Here is a 13,011-nt window from a genome sequence, read left to right as displayed (position 1 = left end):
CCGTAGGACGTAGGAATGGAGACCCTTCAATAGAGCGGAGGCAAACTGATCAACCCACTCTGACTATTGAGAAGGCTAGTCTAATTCCTTATTGAATTGAAGCGGATAAAGCTCAGCATTTGTGGGAGTTGATTACTTCGATGTTTACTCTCCGATCGCTCGGAAAACATCCATAAGGCTTATTATAGCCTTCGCAGCTTTACCTAATCTAGAATTGCATCAGATGGATGTAAAGATTGCATTTCTAAATGGTGAACTAGAAGAAGAAGTATACATGCTTCAATCTGAATGGTGCGTAGTGCACGGACAGGAGAAGAAAGTGTGTAAACTTGTGAAATCCTTGTATGGACTTAAGCAAGCCCCTAAGCAATGACATGCAAAATTTGATAGTGTAATGCTCTCAAACGGTTTTCGAATCAACGAAGTTGACAAATACATATATGTCAAAGGTAACGAGATAGAATTCGTAATTATTTGTCTTTATGTGGATGATATGATTATCACTGGTAGTAGTGAAAAAATAATTAAAGCTACAAAAACCATGTTATCATACAACTTTGACATAAAAGACTTGGGAATAGCCGATGTAATATTTGGTATGAAAATTATCAAGATGCAAGATGGTTATGTATTATCTCAAAGTCACTATGTGAAACAAATCTTAGAGAGATTTGATAAAGATGGAAATTCTGAGGCTATAACTCCAATTGATGTTCATTCTCATTTGAAAAAACATCACGGTGAAGGAGTTCAACAACTAGAATATTCGAGAATCATAGGAAGCTTAATGCATCTTATGAATAGCACAAGGCCTGATATTGCTAATACCGTGAACAAACTTAGCAGATATACGAGTAATCCAAGTTTGGATCATTGGAAAGTCATAATTAGACTCCTTAGATATCTAAGGTAAACTGAGAATTATGGGCTGCACTATACAAGATATCCAGCAGTATTAGAAGGATATTCTGATGCAAACTGGATCTCAGACTCGAACACTACAAGAAACATCAAAATTTGCGACAGAAAAATCTGTCGCAAATACAAAAGAATATCTGTCGCAATTACAAATTTGCGACAGATTGCGACAGAATCATTTCTGTCCGTATATTGTTGTCGCAAAAGTTTGCCGATCGTTAATCTGTCGCAAAGTTGCGACGGATAAAATTCGAGTTTTGCGACAGAATTGTGACAGAAAAATCTGTCGCAAATATCTTTTTTAATATTTTTAAAAAAACAAAAAAAACTACGTTTACTACGGATTTGCGACAGAAAAATCCGTCGCAAATATTTTTTTTAATTTAAAAAAAATATAAAAAATATATTATACATATATACATATATACGTATATTGACATACACATATACGCATACATTACACATACACATAATTTATATATATATACATATACACATATACATTTACATATAGACATATATATACATACACATATACACATACATAAACACACATTCATACACATATATACACACATAAATTTACATACACATACATATATATTACACATATGCACATAATTATACATATACACATAAATTTATATACATATATATATACATACACATATATTCATATACATACATTTACATACATACATATATATACATATACACACACATACATAAACACACATTCATACATATATATACACATATAAATCTATATACACATACACATAAACACACATTCATACACAAAATTTACATACACATACATATATATACACATATATATACATTACACACATACATAAACACACATTCATACATATTCACATATACACATACACATACATATATATATATATATATATTCACATACACATAACATAAACACACATAAACATTTATATATATGCATACACATTCATATTCACATTCACATACATACACAACACATATACATAAACACACACATACACATATACATACATAAACACATACACATTCGCATACACATATACATATACACATACACATAACATATTCACATTCACATATATATATACACAACACATATACAAATCCATATACACGATATATATACACATACCTTGGCGAATTTTGAAGAAAAACAATTTGTTGGAGAAGATTGGAGAAGATTGAGATTTTTTTTTTAAAAATTTCGAAGTCTGGAGGAGAAAGACGAAGTCGCAGCTTTTATTAAGTGTTGCGACGGATATTGCAGTCGCAACCCGTCGCAAAACGAAAAATAAACCGCGAAAATTTAAAATTTTTCATCGAAAATAGCGGAAAAAAATAAAATTTAGATTTGCGACTGAAATTTCTGTCGCAAATCTGTCGCAAATTCCAAAAACAAATAACATAAATTTAAAAATAAATAAAATTAATATTTGCAACAGAAATTTCTGTCGCAAATACGCAATTTTAATATTTCTGTCGCAAATAATGTTTGGTTCTGCGACGACAACGTTTCCGTCGTATTCCGTCGCAAATTTGCAACGGATTTTGCGACTAATTGCGACGGAATAAAAATTTTCGTATTCCGTCGCAAATTCGTCGAATTCTGTCGTAATTTCTTTGCGACGGAAAAATTCCGTCGCAAATTCCGTCGCTATATTAAGATTTTCTTGTAGTGGAATGAATAAATCCACGAGTGGATATATATTCGTTGTCGGTGGAGGTGCTATCTCGTGTAAATCTTCCAAGCAAACGTGTATTGTAAGATCAACTATGGAATCTGAATTCATAGCTTTAGACCTTGCTGGTGAGGAAGCTGAGTGGCTTTGAAATTTTTTTGAGAATATTCCTATATGGCCTAAACCTATGTCTGGAATTTGCATACATTGTGATAGTCATTCTGTAATAGGAAGGACAAAAAGTAATATTTATAACGGAAAGTCGCGACACATCCGCAGACGACACAATTCTGTCAGAAAATTATTGACAGATGGAGTAATATCTATTGATTTTGTGAAATCAAAAGATAACTTGGTTGATCCTCTGACTAAAGGCGTTAACAGAGATCAGGTAGAAATATTATCGAGGAGAATGAGATTAAAGCTCATAGAATGACAAACCACCATGATGGCAACCCGACCTATCTGGACAAACCACCAGTGTTAGGTTCAATCGGACAACCGAATTGTGGGGCCGTCGATTGGATCACTCGAGACTAATGTCTCTTCACATTCTTATGATAAGAGTGATATAAATTGGTAAGGTTGAGTATATACTCTTAAAGATTCTTTTATCTCATGCGAGAGTGGAATATAATGAGATACTCTCAAAGAGAAATCTCCTATATTAAGTATGAAGTGGGTCGCTTATATGAGAATTATAAAAGGGCTAGTTCTCTAGAGTACTTGATGAAAACTACCAGGTGTTGTCCTAGGGCCATAAAGGGCGCAACAAATGAACTAATGAGAGAGAGGGGTACTGCGTGAGTACTATTGTCTTGGTGTACACAAAAGTTGAACAGTTCAAGACATCGCGTTCACTGTCTAGCAAGTACATCAGATAGTATTTCACTACAGAAGGTTCAAAGGTAAAACTACTTTTCCGGATATAGTATACTCTCAATGAGCGAGCTTTGCATTGCATATCATCTGCATACAGTGCATTAGTTGCATGAGACACATTTAGGTTTCACCTAACACAAAGTCCTATTTTGATTCTTGTGGGGGATTGTTGGATTTGGGTTTATTTGATAGAATCAAAACGGGCATAGCCCGTGAGAAGCCCGGTCCATGGAAGGTTTTGGAAACCTTGATGGAGAAGTTGCAGATTAATGAGAGAATATCCTTGATTAATTACAAAATCAAATCGTAATAAAATGTACAGAAAATCCATTGATTATGGTAAGTATCAATCAGAATAATATTAAATTGGAATCTGATTGATTTTACACATTAATGTGAGATGCTTCCCCCCTCCCACTAGTATAAATAGAGGTCTTGGTTAGACCATTTTACACACCACACACCACAAGAAAACAAAGCATTTTTCATTTCTGTTCATATCTCTCTCGGAGTTTGCTTGGTAATCGGGAAATCTTCTCCCGAATACCGCGGTCGTTGTATCCTGGGAGTTCACCGTGCTCCAATAGCCTTGAAGTTTTAGAGGTGCCACGGAAATCAAACTTAAGAAAATTGTGTTTCATAGGCCTCGACAATAATCTTTTATTGTAGGTTCTTATCGGAATCGTTCGAATCGCCGGAGTTTTGTTGTCGTCAACAACCGTCGTCCCCAACAAAACTATGGTGATTGTGATGATAATAAAAAATATGAAGAATAAATGATTAAAAAAAATTCCATTGAATTGATTATTAATCAAAGAACATGTATGATCGAGAAATCTAGATGGATGTATTCGATTCAAATAATAAAACCTAGATTGAAATGATTCCACAAGTATACAGATCGATTATAATACTAGGTTGAACACAGAGACTAGATGGTCGTGATGGTCGATTGTAATTCTACATTATAGAGAGATTGTTGATTGTTGATTGATTTCAGCAATAATAAAAACACTGAAGGTTTAGCGTAGATGGATTGTTTATAAGGATAGTGATACAATTATATTATCTTTTTCTATTAAGGAAACTCAAAGTATTTAAACTAGAAATATCTCATCAAAACACAAAATTCCCTATCTAATGCATTCAACCTATAATCATCTAAATCTCTAGATGCATTAAACGAATTTAAAAAAATCTTAATATATTTTTGTGAATCACAATTCATTTTAATCCCATAACAACAAAATGTCAATTTTCATTATTAGATTTGAATAACACTTTACAATAAACGATTTACAATTTATCAAAATTCTTCAACTAATATATGGTTGATATGGCAGATTTAAAGGTATTCGGCGATTCTACTTTTTTCTATTGATAGAGACGGTATATTACTTTTTTGGGAAAAACCCCTCAAAATTCCTGAACTTGTAATTTGGTTTAATATAAATTCCTGAACTTGTAGAGGTGCCTATTAATTCCCAAACTTGCAAAATTGAACATGATAATTACTGAACTTGTTAAACCGTTCCATATCTGTCCTCAGCATTAATTTATCAAACAAATGCGTTGACCTATCCGACATGCGTATGATCTGTCAAGCCAGGTCATAAAATTTGTGCCACATGTACAATTCCTGGTTTTTCGAGAAATCGTGTTTAATTGGCCAGATTTTTTCAATAAACTGGGTTTATTGGAACCGAATCAGATTTCTTCCAGATTTTCATTTGACCTCACAAATCTGTCGCCTCCCAACCTCTTCGTCGACTCGCCGTCTCCAGCCGCCGCCTTGGGTTCGGACTCCAAAAGAGTTTCAGATTCTTTGGCCAAAAACAACAATCTCCGGCCAAATGCAGCTTAAAGATGAATTTCGAGGATCTCCGAGAAATGAAATGGGGAATCTCGCGAGGCGTCAACAAAACAAGAACAGGAAGATTCTGATTTCACGTTCGATTTCGCGGTCGGGTCACCATCGTGGGTCAGGTCGAAACGGTCCGAGATGTTTACGGCGGACGAGTTGTTCTTCAAAGGCCGTATCTTACCGTCGTGGGTCAAGTCGAAAAGGTTCGATTACACCACTCAATGAGCCTGGACGCCGGGTCAACTGGAGATCCGACCCGGTTTCTGTCGAGATCGGAATCGGTGGATTTCCGGCGAGTCGGCTCGTTTGCCAGCGGAAGAAGCAGCAGCTGCCACAACCATTACTCTTCCACCACCACCACCACTGGCAACGACGATGGTGGATCTGACCGGAAAACGAAAATTAATTTCACAAAAATAATTTGTGGCACTGTAAGAGCACTCGACGGCGGCTCCCTTCAAATTCCCAGAAATTTTTTTTCCCACTTCATTTATGCTTTTTTTTTGTTAATATCATATTTTTCATAAAAAATGTTTACTAATTTACCCATGTTTTGAGTGTGCAGTATCGGTTCGATCTGTTTGTGTGTTAAAATTTGAAACAGTTTTGAGTGTACAGTACCGGTAATTGCACACGCGGCACAAATTTTCTGAGCTGGCACGACAGATCATGCGCCACGTAAGATAGGTCAATGCGTTTGTTTGACAAATTAATGTTGAGGACAGATATGGAACAGTTTAACAAGTTCAGTAATTATCATGTTCAATTTTGCAAGTTCGGGAATTAATAGGCACCTCTACAAGTTCAGGAATTTATATTAAACCAAATTACAAGTTCAGGAATTTTGAGGGTTTTTTCCCTACTTTTTTTGGATAAAAAAAGACGATATATTACTTATCTTTAACTTTATTCATACTTCAAACAATTTTAGTCTTCTATTCCAAAGTTATGTTGTTTTATTTAGAAAAAAATACCTGAAAATTCTTGATCTTATAATTTGGTGTAATATTAATTCATAAACTTGTAGATGAGCCTATTTATTCCCCAACTTGTATTTTTAACACAGTAATTCCTAAATTTACTTAACAGTTCCATAATCGTCCATACTACTAATTGACCAAAGTAAAGTTTAGGAATTACTGTGTTTAAAAATACGAGTTTAGGAATTACTGTGTCCAAAAATGCAAGTTCATGAATTACTGTGTTCAAAAATGCAAGTTCGGGAATAAATAGATATACCTAAAAATAAAAAAATTAATATTAATCCAAATTATAAGTTCATGAATTTCCATGTATTTTTTCCTTTTATTTATTAAGTTCAAATATATACATGCAAAAATAGAGAACCGAATCGAAGACATGCATTGATTGTTTCAATACATCACCAGGAATATCCCAACCTTTCATTGACGAGATTTATCAAAGTTCAAAGATGTCAAAATTACTTAAAACAACGTTAAAATCAATCTTGAAATGATAATACAATAAAAAAAAACTCAATATTTTTATTGTATTTGGTAAAATCTATAAACACCAAATTTTATTCTTATAAATATAGTATTATCCATTTTCAAATAACTTTGTTTAACTTTATTTTAGTTTTAACTCTTTCCTCGCAAATGTATTTTCATTTTAAAAAATATATAGAAAAAATTGATATATTATATATAAATACGCATACATAAACATAATACACATACATTCATATATTATATATACACATACATACATATATATATACATACATATTTTATATATACAATACAGATTCATATACATATACACACACATTCCACATACAAATACATATAAACACACATATACAGGGGTGGACCGTCATACAAACGAGTGGTCTCATGTCTACACAGATATATTTAAAAAAAATAATTTAGTTATAAACTTTTATAAATTTTAATAAAGAAACAAATGGGATCCGTCAAATTTTTAATATGGCCTCCATTCTATTTTCTTTAAATTTTTTTCCTTCAACGTGAACCCCATTTTTTACTTTCTTTCTATTTATTTTTTTAGGTTACGCCGCCGTAAAAAATTTTATAGTTTTTATATCTATTTTTGTAATTTTATTATCCCCAATGAAAAAATTTCCTTGGTCCGCCACTACACATACATATACACATACATACATAAACACATACACACACATACATACACATATATATTTACATTCACATACATATACAACACATACATACATATACATATTCACATATATGTACACACATACACATTATACGTATATTCATGCACATATAAACACATTCATACACATACATATACACACAATCCATATATATACATATATACATATTCACACTCATATATATATATACACGATATATACACATACATTAAAAAATTTTGGAGGAAAACAACTATTAGCGACAATTGAAGAAGATTGAGATTTTTTTCGAAATTTTGAAGACTGAATGAGGAAAACGAAGTCGCGCCTTTAATTTTGTGTTGCGATAGAAATTACCGCCACTATCCGTCGCAAAATGAAATACAAACCGTAAAAATTAAAAAAATTATTGAAAATAACAAAAATAAATAAAATTAGTATATGCGGTGAAAATTTTTGTCGCATTCCATAACAAAATTTGAAAATAAATAAAATTAATAATTATGACAGAAATTTTCGTCGTACTCCGTAGCAAATTTTGAAAATAAATAAAATTAATAATTGCGACGGAAATTTTCGTCGCATTCCGTCGTATATTAAATTTTTCATCGCAAAAAATGTTTGTTGTTGTGACGGCAAAATTATTATCGTAAATTACGACAGATTTTGTGAGTGTTTGCAATGCAAATTTTTTTTCTGCATTCCGTCGCAATTTTGTATATGACGGAAATTGTCGTTGCAAGTTCTCTCGTTATATGAATGATTTTTTTGTAGTGCCAAGATATAACATGGGGAGGGGATTATTATCTCCGGAAACACTCAGACACCTCTTTCAAACGACATTACTCCACCGCACAGAATGGCAAAAAATCTCTTCGACAGAGCCAGAGGTCTCGTGGAGCGGGATCATTTGGTTCAAACAGACTATCCCAAGGTACTATTTTGTACAATGGCTTACTTTTCACAGACTCTTACCGACAAGAGATAGACTATTGCGACGGAGAGTTACAACCGACAATATTTGTGCGTTGTGTCAAGAGGAGAAAGTGTTCGATCCTTTATGGCGGGGAGGAAAGTAATTTCTGGGCTAATTTGGTTCATATACAAAGGTTGCTCCCGAATCAGAGGTTTACCTAGCCAGCACCGAACGGTAGCAGTAAGAGGTCGTCCATTATCAAAAAACAAAAAGGAGGAAGAATCACATCTTCATCTATTTTTTGACTGCCATGCGAGCAGAAGTATTTGGGTCCACTTTGCTAGGATGTGTTGGACGAACCCACCTACGCCACTGGCTGATTGTAACAACGGGATACAACATAGGATACCGGACAACATCTATGGCAAGAAGGTAATTGGCAAGATGGTTCTGCAAAGCTGTCGTGGGAGGAAAGAAACATTAGAATTTTAAGGAATCTGAGTCACTCAGTGGAGGAAAGATTGACCGAAGAATTAGAAATGCCATCTTGTCTTTGGAACACAGAGCAGGGGACCGAGATGACCCATCCCTCACGGACTGGTTCTATCTATCGACCAACTGAACGAGCAAGTGCGCGTTTGAACTTCATGTTTGTATTGGGAAGGTCTTTTTCCATCTTATTGGATCTGTTTCTTTGGAAGGAATTCGACGATTAATCGAACGCAAACTTTTTTTGCCCGGTTTTATAATATTTACATCTTACCAAAAAAAAAAAATTGTTCCTTCGACAACCATAAGTCTCCGCCACAATATGTGAATGGCCTTTACTTTTTCTTTTTTATATTTTTTATTTACTTTACTTCGTTTTTTGCCGATGTGAAGCTACGTGGATTCGATAATTCTTTTCGTGTGTCCCAAGTAAAAATGTTATTCCACTCTGAATTACGATTATTATACTCAAAGAGACATTGGGATGTTTTACTCGCTTGGGATTCAACAGTCGCAACGTTCTTATCGATTGAAATATATTTGGTTTTGGATTCCAAAACATAGAATTGAAAACGTTACATATTGCATGGTTTTTCATTCATTTTTTTCTATTTACAAATTTTTTTTAATGCACATCCACATAAAGAAAACAAATCTGGCTTACAAAGAGAGATGGAATCCAATTTTCAGAGGAAAAAAAACACACACACACACACGCTCTCCCATAGACAAAGCAAAGCATATTTTGGTCTATCAAGACATTTACATAACAACGAAAACCTAGTGGAACCACTTCATTAATGAGCCATGAAAACAGTAGATTTCTTCTTCTCCTTTTCCTCTTTCAAATGGGCCAACATGGTTGTAATGGTCGTTGCTGTTTTTATAAATTTCGTATCTGGTATATATATATATAATATTTTTCATGGAGCTTCTGTTTCATGCTTTATTAAAACTTTGGGGTTATATTGTTATTTGTCGAATTCGTTTACGTTTTACGTGATATATGATTTTTGTAATTTTCCGTTTATTGGTACAGGAGTGGAAGCAAGCATCGGCGTGAATTACGGCACATTAGCAAACAACCTCCAGCCGCCGAGGCAAGTGGCGGAGTTCCTCCTCCGGTCCACCGTCATCAACCGTGTTCGCCTCTTCGATACCGATCCCCAAATCCTCCGATCATTCTCCGGCACCGGCATCGCCACCTCCGTCACCGTCCCCAATGACCTTATCCCCAACCTCACCAACCTCTCCTTCGCTCAGCAATGGCTCTCCCTCTCCATCCAACCCTTCTTCCCCTCCACCAACATCGTCCGCATCCTCGTCGGTAACGAGGTCTTGTCCACGGGAAACCGCCTCCTCATCGGAAACCTCGTCCCGGCTATGCAGTCCCTCCATACTGCCCTCGCCTCCGTCTCCCTCCACCGCCGCATACAGATCTCCACCCCTCACTCCCTCGGGATTCTCTCCAATTCCTCTCCTCCTTCCTCCGGCAAGTTCCGACAAGGCTACGACACTCACGTACTCAAGCCCCTCCTCAGCTTCCTCAAAGCTACGGATTCGCCGTTCATGGTGAATCCCTACCCGTTCTTCGGATGTTCTTCCGATACGCTCGATCTGGCACTGTTTCGGCCGAATCCGGGATTATTCGACGAGGATTCAAAGCTCTTGTACACGAATATGCTCGATGCGCAGCTTGATTCCGTGTATTCCGCGCTGGATCGCCTAGGGTTTCCAGACGTCGAGATCGTGATCGGCGAGACCGGCTGGCCATCGGCAGGCGACGACGGTCAGATCGGAGCTGATCCGGAGACGGCCGCCGAATACAACAAGAACCTTCTAGCGCGTGTGAATTCCGGCGTGGGGACGCCGTTAATGCCGAATCGGACGTTCGAGACCTACATCTTCGCGCTCTTCAACGAAGATCTGAAATCGGGACCAACGTGCGAGCGTAATTTTGGGCTGTTCAGACCGGATATGACGCCGGTTTACGACATTGGGATTCTCCGGCCAACGGCACCCCCGCCGCAGCCCCCGCCGCCTCCGGCGATGATCACCGTCGTGTTTTATACTGTTTGTTATCAGTCGCAGTTGGCCTTCTATTCATTCCTTATTTACACGGTGAAAATCATCGTTTTTTTCATCAAATTATTTCTCTTTTTCCCATTCTTATTTTTTATTTAAAAACATCTAGCCCTTCCAAACGAATCGCCCGACTTTTTAGAATGACCAAATTCTTTGAAATTTTTTTTTGTCTTTGTTAAGATATCTGAATATTAATTTCAGATTTTCCTCGAAAAGTATTTTTTTATGTAAAAAAGTATATTTTTTTTGTAACTAAAAATTATATTTTTTATTTCCAAATGGTTTTCTGTTCATGGACTTTTTTTTATGCAACCGAAAATGTTCTTTACAAATACAAAATATACTGTTTCCCAAAATTCACATTGAACGTGTTCATAAACAAGGGATATACATATCTATATATATTAATTGTAACCAAACAACCTTTTTTTCCTCCAATTTTCACAACACGAATATCCTAATTTTTTCCCTAAAATATGTGTCCTTTACAGGCTAGGTCATCGAATCCGAATGACAGCCCTTGGAATTCGCCGCCGCCGTCAGAGTCGACCGGAAAACGGTGGTGCGTCGCGAAATCGGAAGCTGAACCGGCGGATATACAAAGGAACATCGACTACGTATGTGGGTTGGGCCTAGACTGTAGGCCCAGTAAAGAAAATGGGCCGTGCTTTGATCCGGATGTGGTCCAAGCCCATTCTGCTTACGCCATGAATTTGTTCTACCACACCATGGGGAAGCACGATTTCGACTGCGATTTTACCAAACCGGGGTTATAACTTATAACCGACGTCAACCTTGGTATGTTATCATCTGCTTACGATGAAAACAAACAAGTTTTTATTTTAGTTTGAATCTTTAATTTACCTGCATTGATATATGTGTTACGTATCAATGCAGGTTATGGAGAATGCCATTATCAAGGTTGATTGGGGAATTTTAGGACCCGAATGATGAGTGCCGTGTTGGTCGTGTTATCTCATATCTTCATTTTTTGCTTACGATTATTTTTTCAATTTCACATCAAAATTTTTCTACCTCAACAACTTTCAGGATACATAATAAAATCATATGTTCTATATACCATTAGAAATATAATTTTAATAGACAAAATATAAAATTACGATAACAATATAGAAAGTTATGACTAAAACAATATAACTATAAAAACATAACCTTTCAAAATCGAATTTTAAAAAATCATTCTAATCCATGATAAATCGTGTCTACTTTCGTTATCTATGGTTGAATAGATGTAACTTTTCCAAGATAGGATATGCGTACTTTTATTTCACTCCACTATTTTGTCAGATGTAACTTCCCAAGATAGGATATGCGTACTTATATTTCACTCCGCTACTTTGTCAGACATAACTTCCTAAGTTACATGTGTGTATTGTGTATATAAAAATGTATGTATATAATTATATATCTATGTGTGTATACTTGAATTATTGAATATGTATATGTGTATCTGAAATGTGTATATGTATATATGTTTACATATATGTGAATGTGTGTGTGCGTATGTTGTGTTTATGTATGTGTGTGAATGTGTATGTATGTGAATGTGAATGCAAAATTGAATATGTATCTGTATGCATATTTGTATATGTATATATATATATATGTATGTGAATATGTATATATATGCAAATGTGTATGTGTAAATGAGTGTGAATGTGTGTAAATATGAATATGTGTATGTGTGTGTATATATATACAATGTAATATATAAGAAATTTTTTTAAAAAATAAAACTAAAAAAACAATTGCGGCGAAAAATCTGTCACTTTTCATCGCAATTGCGATAGATTTTTTTCCATTACAATTTAGACGAATTAATGGTCGACAAACATTTTATGATAGTATTGTACGGGCGGTTTTTGTGTCGGCATATTCCGTCGTAAATTGTTAGTTAGCGACGGATTTCTTTCGTGATAGATGGTATTTCTTGTAGTGTATTGCTGCATAGGATTGTAGTCAACAAAATGACGGCGAAAGGGACAAAAACATT

At 35.3% G+C, this 13,011-nt stretch overlaps 1 protein-coding gene across 2 annotated transcripts; it reads left to right on the top strand.

The window, feature by feature from the left end:
* Nucleotides 1-9,448: 9,448 nt before the first annotated feature.
* LOC104798906 (glucan endo-1,3-beta-glucosidase) lies at nucleotides 9,449-12,041 on the top strand. Of its 2 annotated transcripts, XM_010521152.2 has the most exons (4): nucleotides 9,450-9,813; nucleotides 9,952-11,033; nucleotides 11,489-11,795; nucleotides 11,895-12,041. In XM_010521152.2, the coding sequence occupies exons 1-3, from the start codon at nucleotides 9,720-9,722 to the stop codon at nucleotides 11,771-11,773; spliced, it is 1,461 nt and encodes a 486-aa protein (XP_010519454.1). In that variant the 5' UTR covers nucleotides 9,450-9,719; the 3' UTR covers nucleotides 11,774-11,795; nucleotides 11,895-12,041. The 2 variants fall into 2 exon arrangements, with proteins under 2 accessions (XP_010519453.1, XP_010519454.1); XM_010521151.2 differs by having other exon boundaries at nucleotides 9,449-11,033.
* Nucleotides 12,042-13,011: the final 970 nt, after the last annotated feature.

The sequence above is a fragment of the Tarenaya hassleriana genome, unplaced genomic scaffold (assembly GCF_000463585.1).
Source record: "Tarenaya hassleriana unplaced genomic scaffold, ASM46358v1 Cleome6, whole genome shotgun sequence".
Taxonomy (NCBI): domain Eukaryota; kingdom Viridiplantae; phylum Streptophyta; class Magnoliopsida; order Brassicales; family Cleomaceae; genus Tarenaya; species Tarenaya hassleriana.
The sequence above is the reverse complement of the archived record's forward strand: the minus strand, read 5'-3'. Positions and strand labels throughout refer to the sequence as shown.